The sequence below is a fragment of the Sebastes umbrosus genome, chromosome 16, assembly GCF_015220745.1.
Source record: "Sebastes umbrosus isolate fSebUmb1 chromosome 16, fSebUmb1.pri, whole genome shotgun sequence".
In the NCBI taxonomy this organism is placed as follows: domain Eukaryota; kingdom Metazoa; phylum Chordata; class Actinopteri; order Perciformes; family Sebastidae; genus Sebastes; species Sebastes umbrosus.
The window spans coordinates 1466045-1481738 of record NC_051284.1 but is presented as its reverse complement, the minus strand read 5'-3'; the positions used below and the strand labels follow the sequence as shown (position 1 = coordinate 1481738).

Below are 15694 nucleotides of genomic sequence, written 5' to 3'. Positions count from 1 at the left end.
TGTATATTAACCTCTGAAATAATGTAAATATAACTCACAACTCCTCGTAAACTACATCACTAAATCACTGCATCTATGACCAAGCTAACATTACGTGATTGAATAGATTACAGTTTGTGTTACGACCCCGAGAAAAACTCATTGATGAGGTCGAACATAATCACACGAATCAAGAGTTTTCAAAAATATAGAAGTTTTTATTTAAAGGGACTGTTTGTAAGAATCAGAAATGCTGTGGCTGTTAAGTCAACAAAAGTCAGCATCGGGCTGACGAGCATCGCTCAAAACAGTGAGGCGACACACGTCAGCTAAAAGCACAATATCACTCTATATTTCAGCTGCTTGGCAGTAATGTTAGCTGACCAGACGAAGGTCTCTCCATGAATCACTGCTGATCCTAGTGTTGGCTTTTCCTGCTTCAGCCTCCCGACCAGGAACAGGGGAGACACCGGAGTTTTGGTCGGAGACGATAACGTTTCTCTCTGCGGAGCCCCGTCACTTCACAAGACACGGGAAACCTCTGTTGGTCTGGAGGAGCTGCAGCAGTTATTTCTGCACAAACGTCCACTGTACATTCACTAGATATTCTCAGAGCTAAACTAGCTCTTCTGCAGTGTGTAGTGAGCGCGCATGCACGTAAAAGTGGAGCGTGAGAACACGCGCGGTGTGTGAGTGAAGGCAAGCAGGCAGCGGAGCATCGACTCCAGCCCTGGAGACCAAAGCTACGTCTCCCCTGTGTCTTCTGGCCGTGGTCGGGGGGCTGGAGCAGGAAGAGTTGACACTGTTTTGCAAGACGGGCTTCACCAGATATAACTTTGCGGTTTTCGCACATGCGTGTGCATGTGAAATGCGCGTGCGTGTGTGTGGGTGTGCACGTGCGCGCCCGCTCCGCCCCCTATGCGGGTGCATGAGATTAGCTCCACCCAGTGTGGGTGTGTTTACCTACGCTTACTATATATATTCACCATTCAGCTGAGTATTATCCACCACTTGATTTCTACACACACGAGAGGACTGTTGTATAACCATGGCTCCGGCTTTCATCGGCTTCCCTGATCCCACCAAGACCAACGACTCACTAGGTACGTTCTGTAGGGTGACAGACAACGATGAGGTGGCCGTGGACAGGGCTCCTCGCAAAAAGGAACGTCGGGGGAATGGTCTGACAACAGGGGCGCCGTCAGAATTAAAGAAAGAGTTGGAGGGGGTTACCGGGTATGTTTATACGGTTAGATATCACGATGGTCGTGTTATGTTGTCTGTACGGACTCGTGCATGTGATGGTTATACAGAGGGTGAAACATGGAGTGATTCTTTGTCCGTAAAAGATTGGAAACTGTTTCGCTCTGTCGTCTGCCGAGACCTGGATCAGGCTGGTTTTCCTGAGATACTCTATGTGTCGCAGTGGAACAGTGCTACGGGCCCTGAGTTATATCGGGTTGAGTCCGACCGTTTCAACAGATATGCAGAGGAATTTATTTTTCTCAGTGTCTGTGTGGATAGGGAGAGTGTGATAGCGGCCAGAGGCCGTGAAGATTGGATCTTACATCCTTACCCGCTCACTCGTCAGGAGTGTGACTCATGGTTTAAAACATTCTTTTTTATTCAGTGGTGCGACTGGCGGTCCATGCAAAGGGTGTTCAGAGAAGTTGACGAAGCTATCAAAAGAGACAGAATCGTCTCTTCTTATGAGAGTATTAGAAAACGCTTTGTTCTGATGATATATCGACTGGCCCGCAAACTGCTCTCCTGCCTACCATGTGTAGACTGAAAATCATCAGACATGTCGACTACTAATAACGAATGGTAGGTTGTGTGTATTCCTTTACAATTATATATTGTGTGTGTGTATATTTTTTATCTCGTTTTTAAATACAAATGTTGATGTTTTTTATAGATGTCAAACAGGGCACCTGGGTCGATGAGGAAACGCAGGATGGATTTTCCGAGTGTCCTGTTGGCCACTCCAATTGTAATAGACCTGACTGGATCACAAGAAGAGAAGAATTTGCTGTGACAGGCCCTGTGGAAACTGATGGCCACACCAGCTGTGATAGACTTGACTGGATCGCAAGAAGAAGGAGAAGAAGAAGAATTTGATGTGGTAGGCCATGTGGAACTGATGGCTAAACCAGCTGTGATAGATTTGACTGGATCTCAAGAAAAAGAAAATGCTGTGGATGGAACGGCGGTCCCTCATGAGGAACCACGCCTAACCAAAAAGGGTAGGGATGTGATAAAGGACTTTTTGAGGAGATGTCTTTGGGAGGTTTCATGGGAGGTGACTAAAAAACAGTGCAACGGTTGTGAAATTGCTGTGTAATGTATATCTGTTTACCCTTTTCTTGTTTTTTCTTTTGATAGCCACAGAAAAATAGTTTGAATGTATTGTAGTTTTAAAAATGTGTGATGATAAATTGTATAAAGATGTTTGTTTTTTCTGTTATGTTCAGAGCATTTTAATAAAAGCCCATCTAACAAACACATTGTTGTCATTTATGATTCATTTACATCATGGAGAACACATTGCAGGAGATTTATTACGACCCTGCTCATCCTGTGGGTCTTGGTAGTGTGTATAAACCACGCAAAGCGGTCGGGGATTGTAAAGGGGTGACACCAGCGCTGCCAGATGTTAGATGCTTTTTATTGGGACAAGATGTGTATACTCTACATGCCAAAGCGGCTAAAACATTTCCCAGGAATAAGGTTTTGGTTAGTGGCATCGACAAACAGTTCCAGATCGATCTAGTCGATATGAGTGAATATTCTGTGGAAAACGACGGTGTGCGATACCTGTTAACATGTACTGATATATTTTCTAAATATGCATGGGTACAGTGTCTTAAAAGCAAATCAGCGGGGGTTGTCACAAATGCTTTTAAAATCATCCTGAGCCAGGGCTGGGTGCCAGCAAGACTCAAAACGGACAAAGGCACAGAGTTTTATAATAAACAGTTTCAACGAGTATTGAGTCGGTATGAAATCAAACATTTTTCAACATCAAATGAGACTAAAGCTAGCGTGGTGGAGCGCTTTAACAGAACTTTCAAGACGCGTTTGTGGAGATATTTAACAAGTGTTAATTCACACCGATATGTTGACATAATCCAGGACCTTGTAGAGGCCTATAACAAGTCTCATCATAGGTCAGTAAAGATACCTCCCGCATCTGTAAATAAAGACAATGAGAAGATCTTTATGAATGTCTTTAACAACTTGTACAAGCTAAAATCTAAAAAAAAAAGTGTCCTTTAAATACAGGGTTGGGGATACGGTGAGAATTTCCAAATTTAGGGGTGTTTTTAGAAAAGGTTATGAACAAACGTTTACAGACGAAAAGTTCATAATAACGGAGCGCATAGCCAGAGATCCCCGTGTATAAACTAGCGGATTGTGGTGGTGAGGTGTTGAAAGGTACGTTTTATGACCCCGAATTACAACTGGTAATTATCGATAAAAACAAAGTGTTTAAAATAGAGAAAATATTGGACAGAAAAAAATCAGGACGTAAAAGTCAGGTCCTTGTAAAATGGTTGGGTTGGCCCGAAAAATGTAACTCTTGGGTCTCTGATAAAGATATTGTTACTGCTCCATAAAAAGACGAGTGCTATCCGCTGACGCCTCACTTTTGAATCGAGACACAGTCGAGGTCAGAACGATGGAGAGGAACGTTTTTTATGTTACACTACCCAGTAATGCCTCATTACAGATATACCCGAATAATAAGATATGGCGCTACAGGACAAAACTTGCAAAGCCAATTGTTCTGAAAGAACCATATGAGGTGGGCATTATTGAGTTACAATATCATTATTGAGTTACAATATCCTAGGGTGTGGACTAATTTCCCCATCTCTGATTCGACTGTGGTTATCTATGATTATAAATCAAAGAAGACATTTACTATAGCTCTATCTGTTGGTTTTATATGATTCTATACCTAAAATAGTAAAAGAATTTAATTCGAAATGCCTCGTTCACCCCCCCACATCACGCATAACTCTAATGTATAATAATATTACAAATCGGGTGTATTTTTTGGGGGCAGAGGGAACTACGTTAACGTTTAAATTGGCTGAAATACTGGGTTTTAAACCGTGGGACCATTTGCAATACCTGTAACCCCTAATTCTATGAAACACTATGCAGCAGCTCACCCTGCTGACATTCATGGAGGATGTTATAATATATTTGTTTATAGCGACATTGTAGATTATCAGCTGGCTGGTGATAGTTATGTACCACTTCTCCGCTGTATAAATGTGTCGGACGATGTTCGTCGTATGCCCACTCTGACTTATGACAAGCCACACTACACATCGCTCTCCAAATCAATTATTGATGGTATAGAGATCTCATTAAAAGACGATCAAAACCACTATATACCTTTCGCCTACGGGAAAGTGATTGTCAAACTACACTTCAGACCGGTGAAGCAGTATTTCTAAGTGTTCATTGAAAAAAAAAAAAATGATGCGCACACCGTACACACACGATGATGCCCGGTATATGTCATACTATCTTAATCAAGCTGGTGGTGAATTACCGGGGTTTATCGGGTCGAGTACATAGTATGGAAACGGATTAGGCAGTATTTTTCGCAATCTATTTAGAATGGCTGTGCCCTTATTAAAAAAAGGGTTCAGTATAGCAAAACCTCATTTAAAAACAGCTGCCACAAATATTTTGGGGGACGTTGTGTCCAATATAGCCCGAAAAAACCATGTCAGGAAATCAGGATGTAAATGGAATGACAGTATATACTCGGAGACCACTGAAAAGGCCCCCAGCAGGATATGGGCGTAACCGTCCTGTGTCTAAAAAACGTAAACAGCTACTAAAAAACCCAGAGGTGCCAAAAAGAAGTCAGCCACCAAAGGCAGAAGAGCTCCACGCAAACGTCCCAGGTTATTGTCAAAAGACATATTTTTAGGTTAAAATCACTGAAAAAAATAAATAAATAAAAATCCATGGCGCTCATCCATATTCAGTCGGAGGAGTGTGTGAAGACCGAGCTGGATCTGTTTACCGTGCCGTACATTCAGACTTCCATTGAAAAATCGACCTTTGTTGAAATCCCCCCGGTATCTGCTATAACAGACACTGGACCTCTGGAGTTTTACATATCGGCCAGTGGAGAGGATTACTTTGACCTAAATGACACTTACCTGTTTACGCGTGTGAGGATTACAAATGCTGACGGCACAAACCTGGCTAATGTGGGTTTTATAAACTATCCAGGATGCACCCTGTTCTCACAGGTGGATATAATGTTGGGGGACAGGCTTATAACATAATCGTCCAACACATATCCATACCGTGGAATAATTGAATGTTTGATTAACTATGGAAAAGACACATTGGATACACAGTTTAGCACCGCTCTGTTTAGTAAAGACACCGGTGATCACATGGACGATGCATCGATAGAAGGAGACAATCAGGGGTTGGTGACAAGAGGAAAGTTCACAGGAGCCAGCCGTATCGTCGAATTAATTGCCCCCATTCATGCAGATTTGTTTTTCAAGAAAAACTGTTGCTAAACGGGGTGGATATTTCTCTGAAATTCATACGGTCCAAAGATGAGTTCTCTCTAATGACTGCTGGAAATGACCAGTATCGCTTTAAGATTGTATCGGTCAGTGTATTTGTAAAAAAAGTTTCTGTTGCACCCACTGTCAGGTTGGCTCACAGCAGGGCTCTGCAGCACACTAATGCTAAATATGCTATTGACAGAGTGGCACTGAAAACTTTCTCTATCCCGGCTGGGACACGGGTGTGCAACCAGGAAAATCTCTACATAGGGCACATCCCTAAATTTGTTATCATAGCATTTGTGGACAACGAGGGATATACTGGGAGTTATGCACGTAACCCATTTAATTTCCATCACTACGACACAGAGTTTATGTGTCTATATGCAGACGGACAATCTTACCCCGCAAAACCATTTCAACCACAACTTGCGAGAGGGCAGTACGCAAGAGAGTATTACCAACTGATACAAACCACTGGTCGTCACCTAAAAGACAGATCACTGGCCATCTCAAGACCAGATTTTGGCACTGGTTATTCATTATTCTGTTTCAACCTGGAACCAGACGAGGGGTGTTCAGGGAACGTTTCGCTAATTAAAACAGGCAATGTGAGGATGGAAGCTCGTTTTAGAAACCCTCTGCCGCGAACCGTTAATTTGATATGTTATTCTGTTTTTGACTTGGTTATTGAGATATCAAACAGGAGACAAGTGCTCATGGACTACTACTAAAACACTATGAAAACAATAGAACTAACTAGCATTGTTAGAAAAAGAATTATTAATGGTACAAATTTCTTGGGTATTTTAGCGTGCAATCAACTGCCTAAACACTATATTTGTAAGTTCCCAGCTATGCTGATTGTAAACACACATCCCTCTAACATGCCTGGTGAGCATTGGCTGGCTATTTATATTACAAAATACAAACAAGGATGTTTCTTTGACAGTTTTGGTAACCCCCCTGACTGGAATAATTTTCCAAAGGAAATAAACAGGTTCCTGGCTAAAAACTGTACAGATGTGTCTTATTGTAGAAGACAGGTTCAGGATAAACATGCTATCACCTGTGGGCAGCATTGTTTGTTTTTTCTATGTCATATTCAAAAAGGAATGACTTATAATAGTGTGATAAACATGTACAACACTAATCCTGTATGTAATGACACTCTGGTATGTAAATTTGTTAACAAAATACAACCTAGTGTATGTCTTGGGTGTAATTTTAAATGTTTACAATCTGGGAATAAATATGTGATGTAATGATAATTTTGAAAATAAAAAACATTACGAAAACGGGATTTTGTCAACACTCATATTTATTCAGGTATCACAGTTTTCAACAACGAAGACATCAAAATTTGAATTGTACAATTTCGATAGATAACACTGTCACAAAGAAAATAAAAACACAATCATTTAAACATGGGCACGAAGAAAAAGTAGAAAAAAATACATTCATTTAAAAACATCATAAAGAAGATATAAAAATATATCATTTTTTTTTACACTGTTACAAAGAATTCAAAAATATAACCATTCAGTACTGTCCATCCTAGGGGACTTAAAATGCTTTGCCCAGGGTGTACTGAGGGGCGTGCTAAACTTTTGTGAACCAGTCAGTGAATGTTTTCCCCTTTTCCTGCTGTTGGGTTTGTCATGGGTCATAAAGCTACTTTCGCTGTTTGTATCATCACCTCCTTTATATTCAGAAATAGATCGACGCACCAGGGTGTTTGGGATGGCAGATAGAGGTACATTTAAACTGCCCAATGTTTTTAAAAACAATTCCCATCCCATGGGTCTAGAGCTGTCTGATGAATGATGTGAGGCCGTGACACTTTTTACTAAATTGTACAAGTGTGTACCCCTGACAGGTTGGTTGTTAATAACAATTTCTCCCTGATCAGTCCAAGATATCAAATTTTTTGACCGGGTTATTCGCTTCCAATATATAATCGGCATTTCTCAGATTTCTTTTGGGCATATGTTTTAAAACTTCATCTAATATCGGATCCTTTTTAGAGTTAACATTATCAACACTGGGTGTAACGTTGAGTCTCGAGCCATGTGTATCACTACTTTCACTTACAGGTAATGATAAGGTCAATACACCCTTTTCCCTTTCACCCTGTCTCACCATAGACAGGTAGCGCTGTAGAATATTCGCATATTTTTTGGCCTTCTCATACATGTCTGTGTCCAGTAGTTTCAATACATCAGTCATGGCTCTATCTAGTTCAGTTTGTACCGTTTGTCTTATGGATCCGCTGTTTTGTTCCTGCTGCTGCTGTTGCTTTAAGGAGTCCAGTTGTTGTTGAGGGACCAAAAACATTTTTTGGGTGTGCTCCATTTTACTACCGATGTAGAAGACCGGCTATAAAAGGAATAGCTGCACCTAGCAGAGGTAATAAAAATCCACCAGTCTGATTTATAGACTTTTTCTTTTTAAAATGCTTGACTTGTTTGTCTGCAATGAGTCTAATGATTGTCTTCTTCTTTTTCAACTGTTTGTATTGCTGGTCAGTTAGAGGCATGTTACCACGCGTTACATTGAGAGCTATTTCACACAGAGCGTGAATAAAGTCTGTGTTTGCATTAATCACAATAACCCTTTGCATGTGCGGCTTCGATTTATATAACAACTCCAGCAGAGCCAGATTCCTCTGCATACGTGACGACATACTCACCCTTCTGCTTTTTAGGTATATATACACACAACCGATTGGTCTGATAACAATCCTGTTCTGAGTCGTAAAAAGTCGGGTGTCTTAGCTTTATAATCTATAAGTAGATAACCGTAAACGGAACTAGTTGCATCATTAAATGCCTCCAAAAAATATTTGGTGTTGCCAGGAAACATCTGTCTACCCAATAAAGTAATCTGATATTTATCCCGGGGGTTTTTAAACAAAACAAGGTAGTTGGTGTTTAAACTAATAGTTAGGCTAGACTTGCCTTGAATAAATAGATTTTGCACTAAATATATACAACTTAGATTTCTATGATGTACATATTTGGTAAAAACAATTTGTACTTCTATGTTGTTACTGGCATCATTCATTAAATCGTCTATGATGAGTAGATTATTTTTGTCTGGGGGTAGAAGCACAGTCACACAGATTCTGGTAAACCGTTCACAAAGTTAATATCCCTTGTCTTAAGGAGTTGGTTATATAAAGGTTGCCAGCACGAGTAAATGTAGACAATATTATCAACACTGTGAAATGGCTTTTGAGGCGTTTTCTATAACATTCTTGACAAAAAATGTCTTTACGCAATTTGAAGGACCGCTTACCACCAGGCTAAACGGATGCTGTAGTCTGCCATCAAAACCCAGGTCCAATCTAGTATCCATAAGGCAGAGTGGTGTAATCCTGAAACACTCTACGCTTATTGTACACCACCTGGACTTTCTTAAAAACTGTCTCGTTTTTCAGATGAAACTTCTTTTTATCACGTTTGATGGTTTCAGATACAGTCATCACGCTTGCCCCTGTGTTCTTATTGGCCACAAATGCGTGTACTAGACCTGACAATGACGTGTGAGTAACCACATTGGCGTTGTTTGCGTTTAATGTTATGCCTTTGCATTTTACCTGCGTCTTGCCCTGTCTCGTGCGATATGAGTAGCACTTGGAACCCCCCCGACACAAACTCTGTGATGAAGTCTTCCTCGGGGGTTCCACACACATTACCATCGTTTATCTCATTTGTCAAGTCCCCTAGGTAGGGACCTAGGGGAGGGACCCAATCACCAGGCTGCAATGTAAAAACAACACTATCGGTGTCACAATACAACACTCGCTGCTGCAGTTTGTCCAGGAGGTCATACAACATAAGTCTAGCGTGAGCAGTCGTCATAGCGCCAACGAAGACATTGACGTCTTTTATTCGGGAACCCCTACTGTCCGCATGGCGCCACTGCACCATAGCCACATCATCTGACATGAAGCAGAATTGCTTCACATCGTAATGGTCACTGAACATCAGTTGTGTAAACCTGGATGGTTCAGTGATCAACTCGCCTGAAGGCATGTTGTTCCTCATGCTAAATCTGCCCCACAAAGAGTTTAGGAGTAACTTATTACAGCTCCTGACAGCTTTGTTGACACAGATTTTGTTAGCATCCAGTTTAATGCCCTCTTTTTCAAAATAGGTCATCAATGTACTTCTTTTGTTCATCAGGTGTTTTGACATGCCCTGGGTAGCCAGAAGCCTCTTTTTTACATTTCAGAAACATTTTCACATACCCTTTAAACAATGTGTCTGTCTTGTTGGGAAAATGCCACACTTCGTCAATGCTGACTATCTGGTAACCCTTTTCTACCGCTTTCTGAAGCTCAAACGAGACCCACACACCTGACAGCTGTCTGTCACTGTCACTATGAGCACAATCAGATGTTTGGTTCAAACCTTCAGCACACTTGCTGCACAGCGGGAACATGAGCTTGTTTTGACACCTGTAGGGCAAGACTGGGTGGAACAAACCTCTTGGCGGGAGCACAGTACATTTTACAAACCCAAAATAATTATCGATGGAATCAAAGTCCCCATGGATAACCTGGGGATGTCCAACCGGGTACAGTTTTTTTGCCTGAACTGTGGGATACAGCCTTGTGAAGTTGTAGTACCAAATCTTTTCGTCATTTTCCACCATGTGATACAGTTTCATGGCATTTGTACACCCACCAAAGAGAGCCTGCCTGGAATCGAGTCGTTCCGTTTTTTTGTATGTGGTCAGAAATGTTTGTACTGCAGAGTTTGATTTTGACAACAACCCCCATTCACACTCCCACATCACTACAGAGCGAAGGCCATGTTGTGTTTCCAATTTGTTTATTTTTTCATTGAAAGCACGGTATAGCTCGCCATAGGAGACTTTGGTGACTGGATTTAAATCTGCCTGAACATGGTATTTGACACATCTGTGAAAAAAACATCCTGCAAATTCATAGCAGGTGTTTGTAGCTGGATTGTACCCGTCCACAAAGTATGGGCCGAATTGCTGTTCACCACGATTGATTGCATGTTGCATCTCAATGTTTTCTGTACGGGCCACATATTCAAGCCACTGCATAGACACATCTGAATATGTCTTATTCTGTTTGGTGTATGCACCTTCATATGTGAGGGCTATAGTGTCTCTGGGTAGGAACAGTGTTTTGAATACACCCATACAACTGGATGGTAGAGTGGTAAACGCAAACGGGTCAAGCTGTGTACAGTCGTGAAATGTTTCACGATAAATGGTGCATGCCCGGCGCAACACTGCCACATCATTAACACAGTAGCGACGAATCTCAGCTTGAAAATCAAAAGTTTCATCTCGGACTGTGTCATACCATTGCATGAAAGAGGTTTTCTCACTTTCACACAAGGTGTCATACCCATATTGAGATGGGGCAGGGTATGGGCCTATGTAGTGCTCATTCTCCCTAGTGTTAAACTTGTGGGGAAAATAGCCTTTCTCCAAATCCTCAAACCCCAAGGCAGCAGGTGTTTTGGCTAGTCTCATGGGTAAGAAACTGAACGAATCAATCCACCTCTGTCGGTATGTACTGTCGTACATCAGAATGACCCTGCTACCTCATCGTCACCATAGGCGTGATCCTTTGTTTGACAAAGTACTCAAGCAGAATGTAGTTGTCAAAGCCTGATGCGTTGTGCGCAATGAACATATACCCACGGTATTTGGGCCGTCTGTACCGTTTCACAAAGGCATCCACGCATTTTAATGTGTTGAAACAAAACTTGTTTCCATCAATATCCATTGAGCACACAATTTGCCTCGTGTTTGCCATCGTTGAAACGTGTCTCAAAATCAAACAAGATGTACTTTCTCTGTGGATCAGCCTTCTCGATTGGCTGGATAAAGCATTCATGTGGCACACTGCTTTCCAATCTTTGTTCGCCACAGTGTGAACAGACAATGGGTGCGCATTTGTGCATTTTTTTACCAACCTTGTATGTTTTTCCACATGCCTCACAGTATTTTAATGCTGTACACGGTATAACTTTGTGTTTTACTTCATGTACCTTGTGTTGCTTGAAACAGAATTGTGATTTACAAATGCGTTTACAGTCAGGGCACTTTAACATGCGACCTTGGTAAGTGACACTCCTGTGTAAAATAGACATTGCATCGATGCTTACAGTTGTGGTACAGAGGCGTTTCATATGTATCATAGCAATACTCACACACATATAAAGCACTGAAAAACCCTGTCTGGTTTTCAATCAGATAGTAGTGGTCATTGTGTAGGTATAACCAGACTGTACGCTTGTGTGGTGCATCGCATGTTTGGAAACACTGCAAGCGTTTACGCGCAGGGCCATGATGGAAGACTATTATTTTCATGTCTAAGTGTTTCTCAAATTTGGTGACATCGGAGAACGATACTTTGTGCATGTGATCAAAACCGACAGCAGTGTACAGTTGTCTTGCATATTCCAATTTTTCATCCTGTGCCATAGTATTGTTAACAAAATGTGTAAGACAGATAGAAAAACATAGATTGTTGTTCCCCATATTGTCAGGATTGTACAGATGTCAACCTTTTTTGGCTAAAATTTCATCATAGGAAACTTGATCCAATCTCAGCCGATGTGATCCACCACTACTATCCCTGGCAACCGTAACAATAAACTCCAATTCGTCGTCTGTCATAGAATCGTCATTGCTTTTAAGACCTGTGATATTTCCTCCATGAACAAATCCACATTGTATTCATTATCTGCATTTAAGACGGCTTGTACATCGCTAGCCAGTGATGGGCCTCTCAAGATGACATTTAAAACACTACTGGGTGGCGAATCCTCTAAGGCTCTCTCAATCACACCAGACCGTCTCTCTCTAACTCGGTTAGGCATCTGCTCGGGATTATCAAGATTAATATCTCTAAAATCAACACGCTGACGCAAATCAGAGGCATTAAATGCGGGTATGTTTCTAATTTGTATATCTCTAACAGGTGCACGGGTGCTTTCTACAAGTCTACCCGCCCCCTCCTGTACAAATCTGATAACACTGTCTACACTCAGAGAAGCTTCGCCATTACCACACACAGCCATGGTGTTCGTTATTCAAAGCATTGTCATCAACAAAGGCAGTAGCACTGATCAAAGCATTATGATCATCAACGGAAGACACAGAGGAATTTGCAGCAGCAGACACACAGGCACATTTACCACCAGCATCAGCAGACACAGAGGCATGTGCACCAGCAGACACAGGGACAGTTAAATCAGTAATAAGACCATATAAAACCGAGGAAATAGAATTAAACCTAGCATTGTTGAATTCAGACCACTTTCTGATAGTTTCGGTATTGTACTGGGACATTGTGGAAGCCCATGTCTCATTGCATATTGATCACTAATGGCTATATATTCTTCGACAGTATGAGGGACATGAGAGATTTCATCATCACTATCAACCTCATTAACATCATCATTAGCAGCGTTACGACCAGCGTCATCGCTATATTTGAAATTTTTTCTACGAGGTGACATGTTATCCGCTATTAGTTGACCGCTATGATGCAGGTCTGCTTTTTAGGATGTTTGATATATCAGCTAGAAACTTAACTATATGATTCTGGCTTCTAACCAGTTCTCCACTGGCTGTATGCAGATCACCAATGTCAGAAGTCAGAATACTTCTATATAATAGATCTGATTTACACTGGGCCAGGACAGTATTTAATAAGTTTTTGTTGTGTTTTTCTAATTCAGTAATTTTACTATTCAAAGATTCAGTTTGTTCTTTGTTATACCTCTGTATTTCTGCTAATTTACTGTTCAGCATGCATTCGAATTTATCAAATCTGTTGACCATTTCACCCACACCCCCTAATGTCAAATCCTCAGTTGCACGACCGTCAACCTCTGTCTGTGTATATTGATCCTGGTGAATTGACTGTCGTTGTGAGGTTGAAAATAGATCAGAGAGTCCGCTCAAGTCGACTAATTCTATTGGTTCTGGAGAACCAGGCTGCTCATTATCCTCCCCCACACACGTTTGTGTTGCAGGGAGTGTGTCAGAGGATTTCTCCTCAAAATCACTAAGTGAATCACCCAACTGTAGAATAGGATAAGCAAAAGGTGTACTACAACTCCCCCCCCCATTCACTGTATGGTTCACACCCACCTTGTTGAATGTCCTCTTCTGCTTGAGAAATATCTGTCAGCAGCGTTGCGGTCGCCTCTCTCTTCGATGCTTCTAACGGCTTCAATTCCTCCAAGATCACACGCACGGCCTCTGCAGCTTCACATCGAAGCGTCTCGGTAACAGAAGCCAACACAACTGCCTCTAATGTTGAGGCAATGGCACCCTCATCAATCACCGGTCTGATGCATGACATTAGGAGAAAAAAAAAAAAGAAAAAAAGACTTAATACACACAAAAATAATCGTAAATACAGATAGAATACTGTAATCTTATACATACCATGTATGCAATTGACCCCATTGCTCTTCCTTTATCCTCTTTTAAGCCTGTGCTTTGGTTCCTCAAAGTCAGAATCTTCTTCTAGATTCAAACACACACCCACACACACACTTTAGTATTTAGGTATAATAATCAAATGTATTAATTATCAAAGTATTATTTTAACATCTACATTTTATCATGTACACACCGTTTGAAAGTTGGTTTATGGGTTGGAAGATCCCTCTCTTCTGAACACGTGTTCCACAGCCGCTGGTTGATGGTACTACAAGTAAAAAAACAGCAGAACAAAAATAAATAAAAACATACACTTAGTCTAAAACAAAATAAAAAATAAATAAATAGTTCTATATAAGGAACAAAATACAAAACAAGTATAATGAATTAAATACCTTCATTATCAGCAGGTGGAATGTTTTTAATACCTCTGTCGTCGCGGTTGCTAACACGGGCCGTATAACCTAATAAATAAAACTGTTAAGAACATTTTTTTTTTTTTACTATAAAATCACACTAGTATTATTGGAAGAGAAAATAACCGTGTTAGATAAAAATGGTTATACTCACATGGAATAGAAGCCATTGGTAAAAAAATACCCCAACGATGTGAAAATGCAAGAAATGTGTACGGCGGCGGCCTCTTCAAAGTTGCTGATGAAGTGGTAAAAACGAAGACCTCAGATGACTGCATTTTATACACAATAAGCACATGTAAACACGCCAACAACGAGGTGGAGCTAATGACATACAATCTCATGAATACGCATGGTTGACAGGGCGTGAGCTTGCCCCATACACAGTACATGGAAAAAACAAAAACAAAACCTCTATATTGTAACTCTACCGAAATTGCACCGCTTTCTTGGGAGATGACTACCATCAAAAAATAGTGGTGTACTAACACACATTTAACAATTTAGATGTTAACAAATCATTACATCACAGATACATCTCCTAAAGAAATTTTCACCAGGTGGGGGGGGGTGGACGCGCACACACACCCACGCACACACACCAGCACACACACACACACATGCAGGCGCATTTCACATGCACGCACAAAGCCACAATCTATATACTACTCGTGTAGTTTGTGTTGGAGTCTTGTCTGAACAGCGTAGTCACACGTGAGCGCACATATGGGAGTGCGCATGGGACACTGACCCGATAGATTTATACGTGTAAAAAGTTACAAACGGTCCCTTTAAGTGCAACACAGAAATAATTGACCAATAATTAACCAAAGAGCTAAGTTAAGTAAAAAACCAAACTAACCCCTAAAGTTGTCCCATTACTAACTAAACTGGTGAGCCGGCAAAAAGAAACAAAAGAGGGGAAGCCACCTCAGCCCAGCTCTTACAGAGCCGGCGGAACCGGGTGCTTCCCTTTACCCCTAAACAACAAAACCCCAAACTAAACCCTGACAAACAGAAACAAAACACTGAAAACTAGACCACCGGACTCACCAGAAAAGATAAAGAATGAAACAACAAAAAACTACATGTGGTCACTATGATGATGATGCTGCTGCTGCTGCTGCTGCTGCTGCCAGGCCAGAGTGGAAGAGAGAGTGATCCCAAATCCCCTCCCCCTCTTTATTGACTCCCAATCAAGAGAGAGCAGCCACACCTGGAGAGAAGAAACACAGACCAAGATTAGGCATGAGACAGGATCAGCATGATCAGAAGGAGGGGGAGCATAAC

The 15694-nt window shown here is 41.3% G+C and overlaps 1 protein-coding gene and 2 long non-coding RNA genes across 3 annotated transcripts; all 3 read right to left on the bottom strand.

The window, feature by feature from the left end:
• Nucleotides 1–1894: 1894 nt before the first annotated feature.
• On the bottom strand, nucleotides 1895–2179 carry LOC119474982. Its single transcript, XR_005203696.1, has 2 exons — nucleotides 2060–2179; nucleotides 1895–1981 (listed from the first exon to the last, which is right to left on the bottom strand). It is a non-coding gene; the product is annotated as an uncharacterized LOC119474982 (long non-coding RNA).
• Nucleotides 2180–5568: 3389 nt separating this feature from the next.
• Nucleotides 5569–14034, bottom strand: LOC119474981. The gene is made up of 2 exons (XM_037747386.1): nucleotides 13992–14034; nucleotides 5569–13891 (listed from the first exon to the last, which is right to left on the bottom strand). Exon 2 carries the CDS (start codon nucleotides 11109–11111, stop codon nucleotides 9690–9692), a length of 1422 nt encoding a protein of 473 aa, XP_037603314.1. The 5' UTR covers nucleotides 11112–13891; nucleotides 13992–14034; the 3' UTR covers nucleotides 5569–9689.
• Nucleotides 14029–15599, bottom strand: LOC119474983. The gene is made up of 4 exons (XR_005203697.1): nucleotides 14559–15599; nucleotides 14384–14452; nucleotides 14182–14256; nucleotides 14029–14072 (listed from the first exon to the last, which is right to left on the bottom strand). It is a non-coding gene; the product is annotated as an uncharacterized LOC119474983 (long non-coding RNA).
• Between the last annotated feature and the right edge of the window lie 95 nt (nucleotides 15600–15694).

Bases quoted from the DNA above. Each gene is read 5' to 3' on its own strand.
- LOC119474981 (XM_037747386.1), bottom strand. From the start codon at position 11,111: ATGTACGACAGTACATACCGACAGAGGTGGATTGATTCGTTCAGTTTC.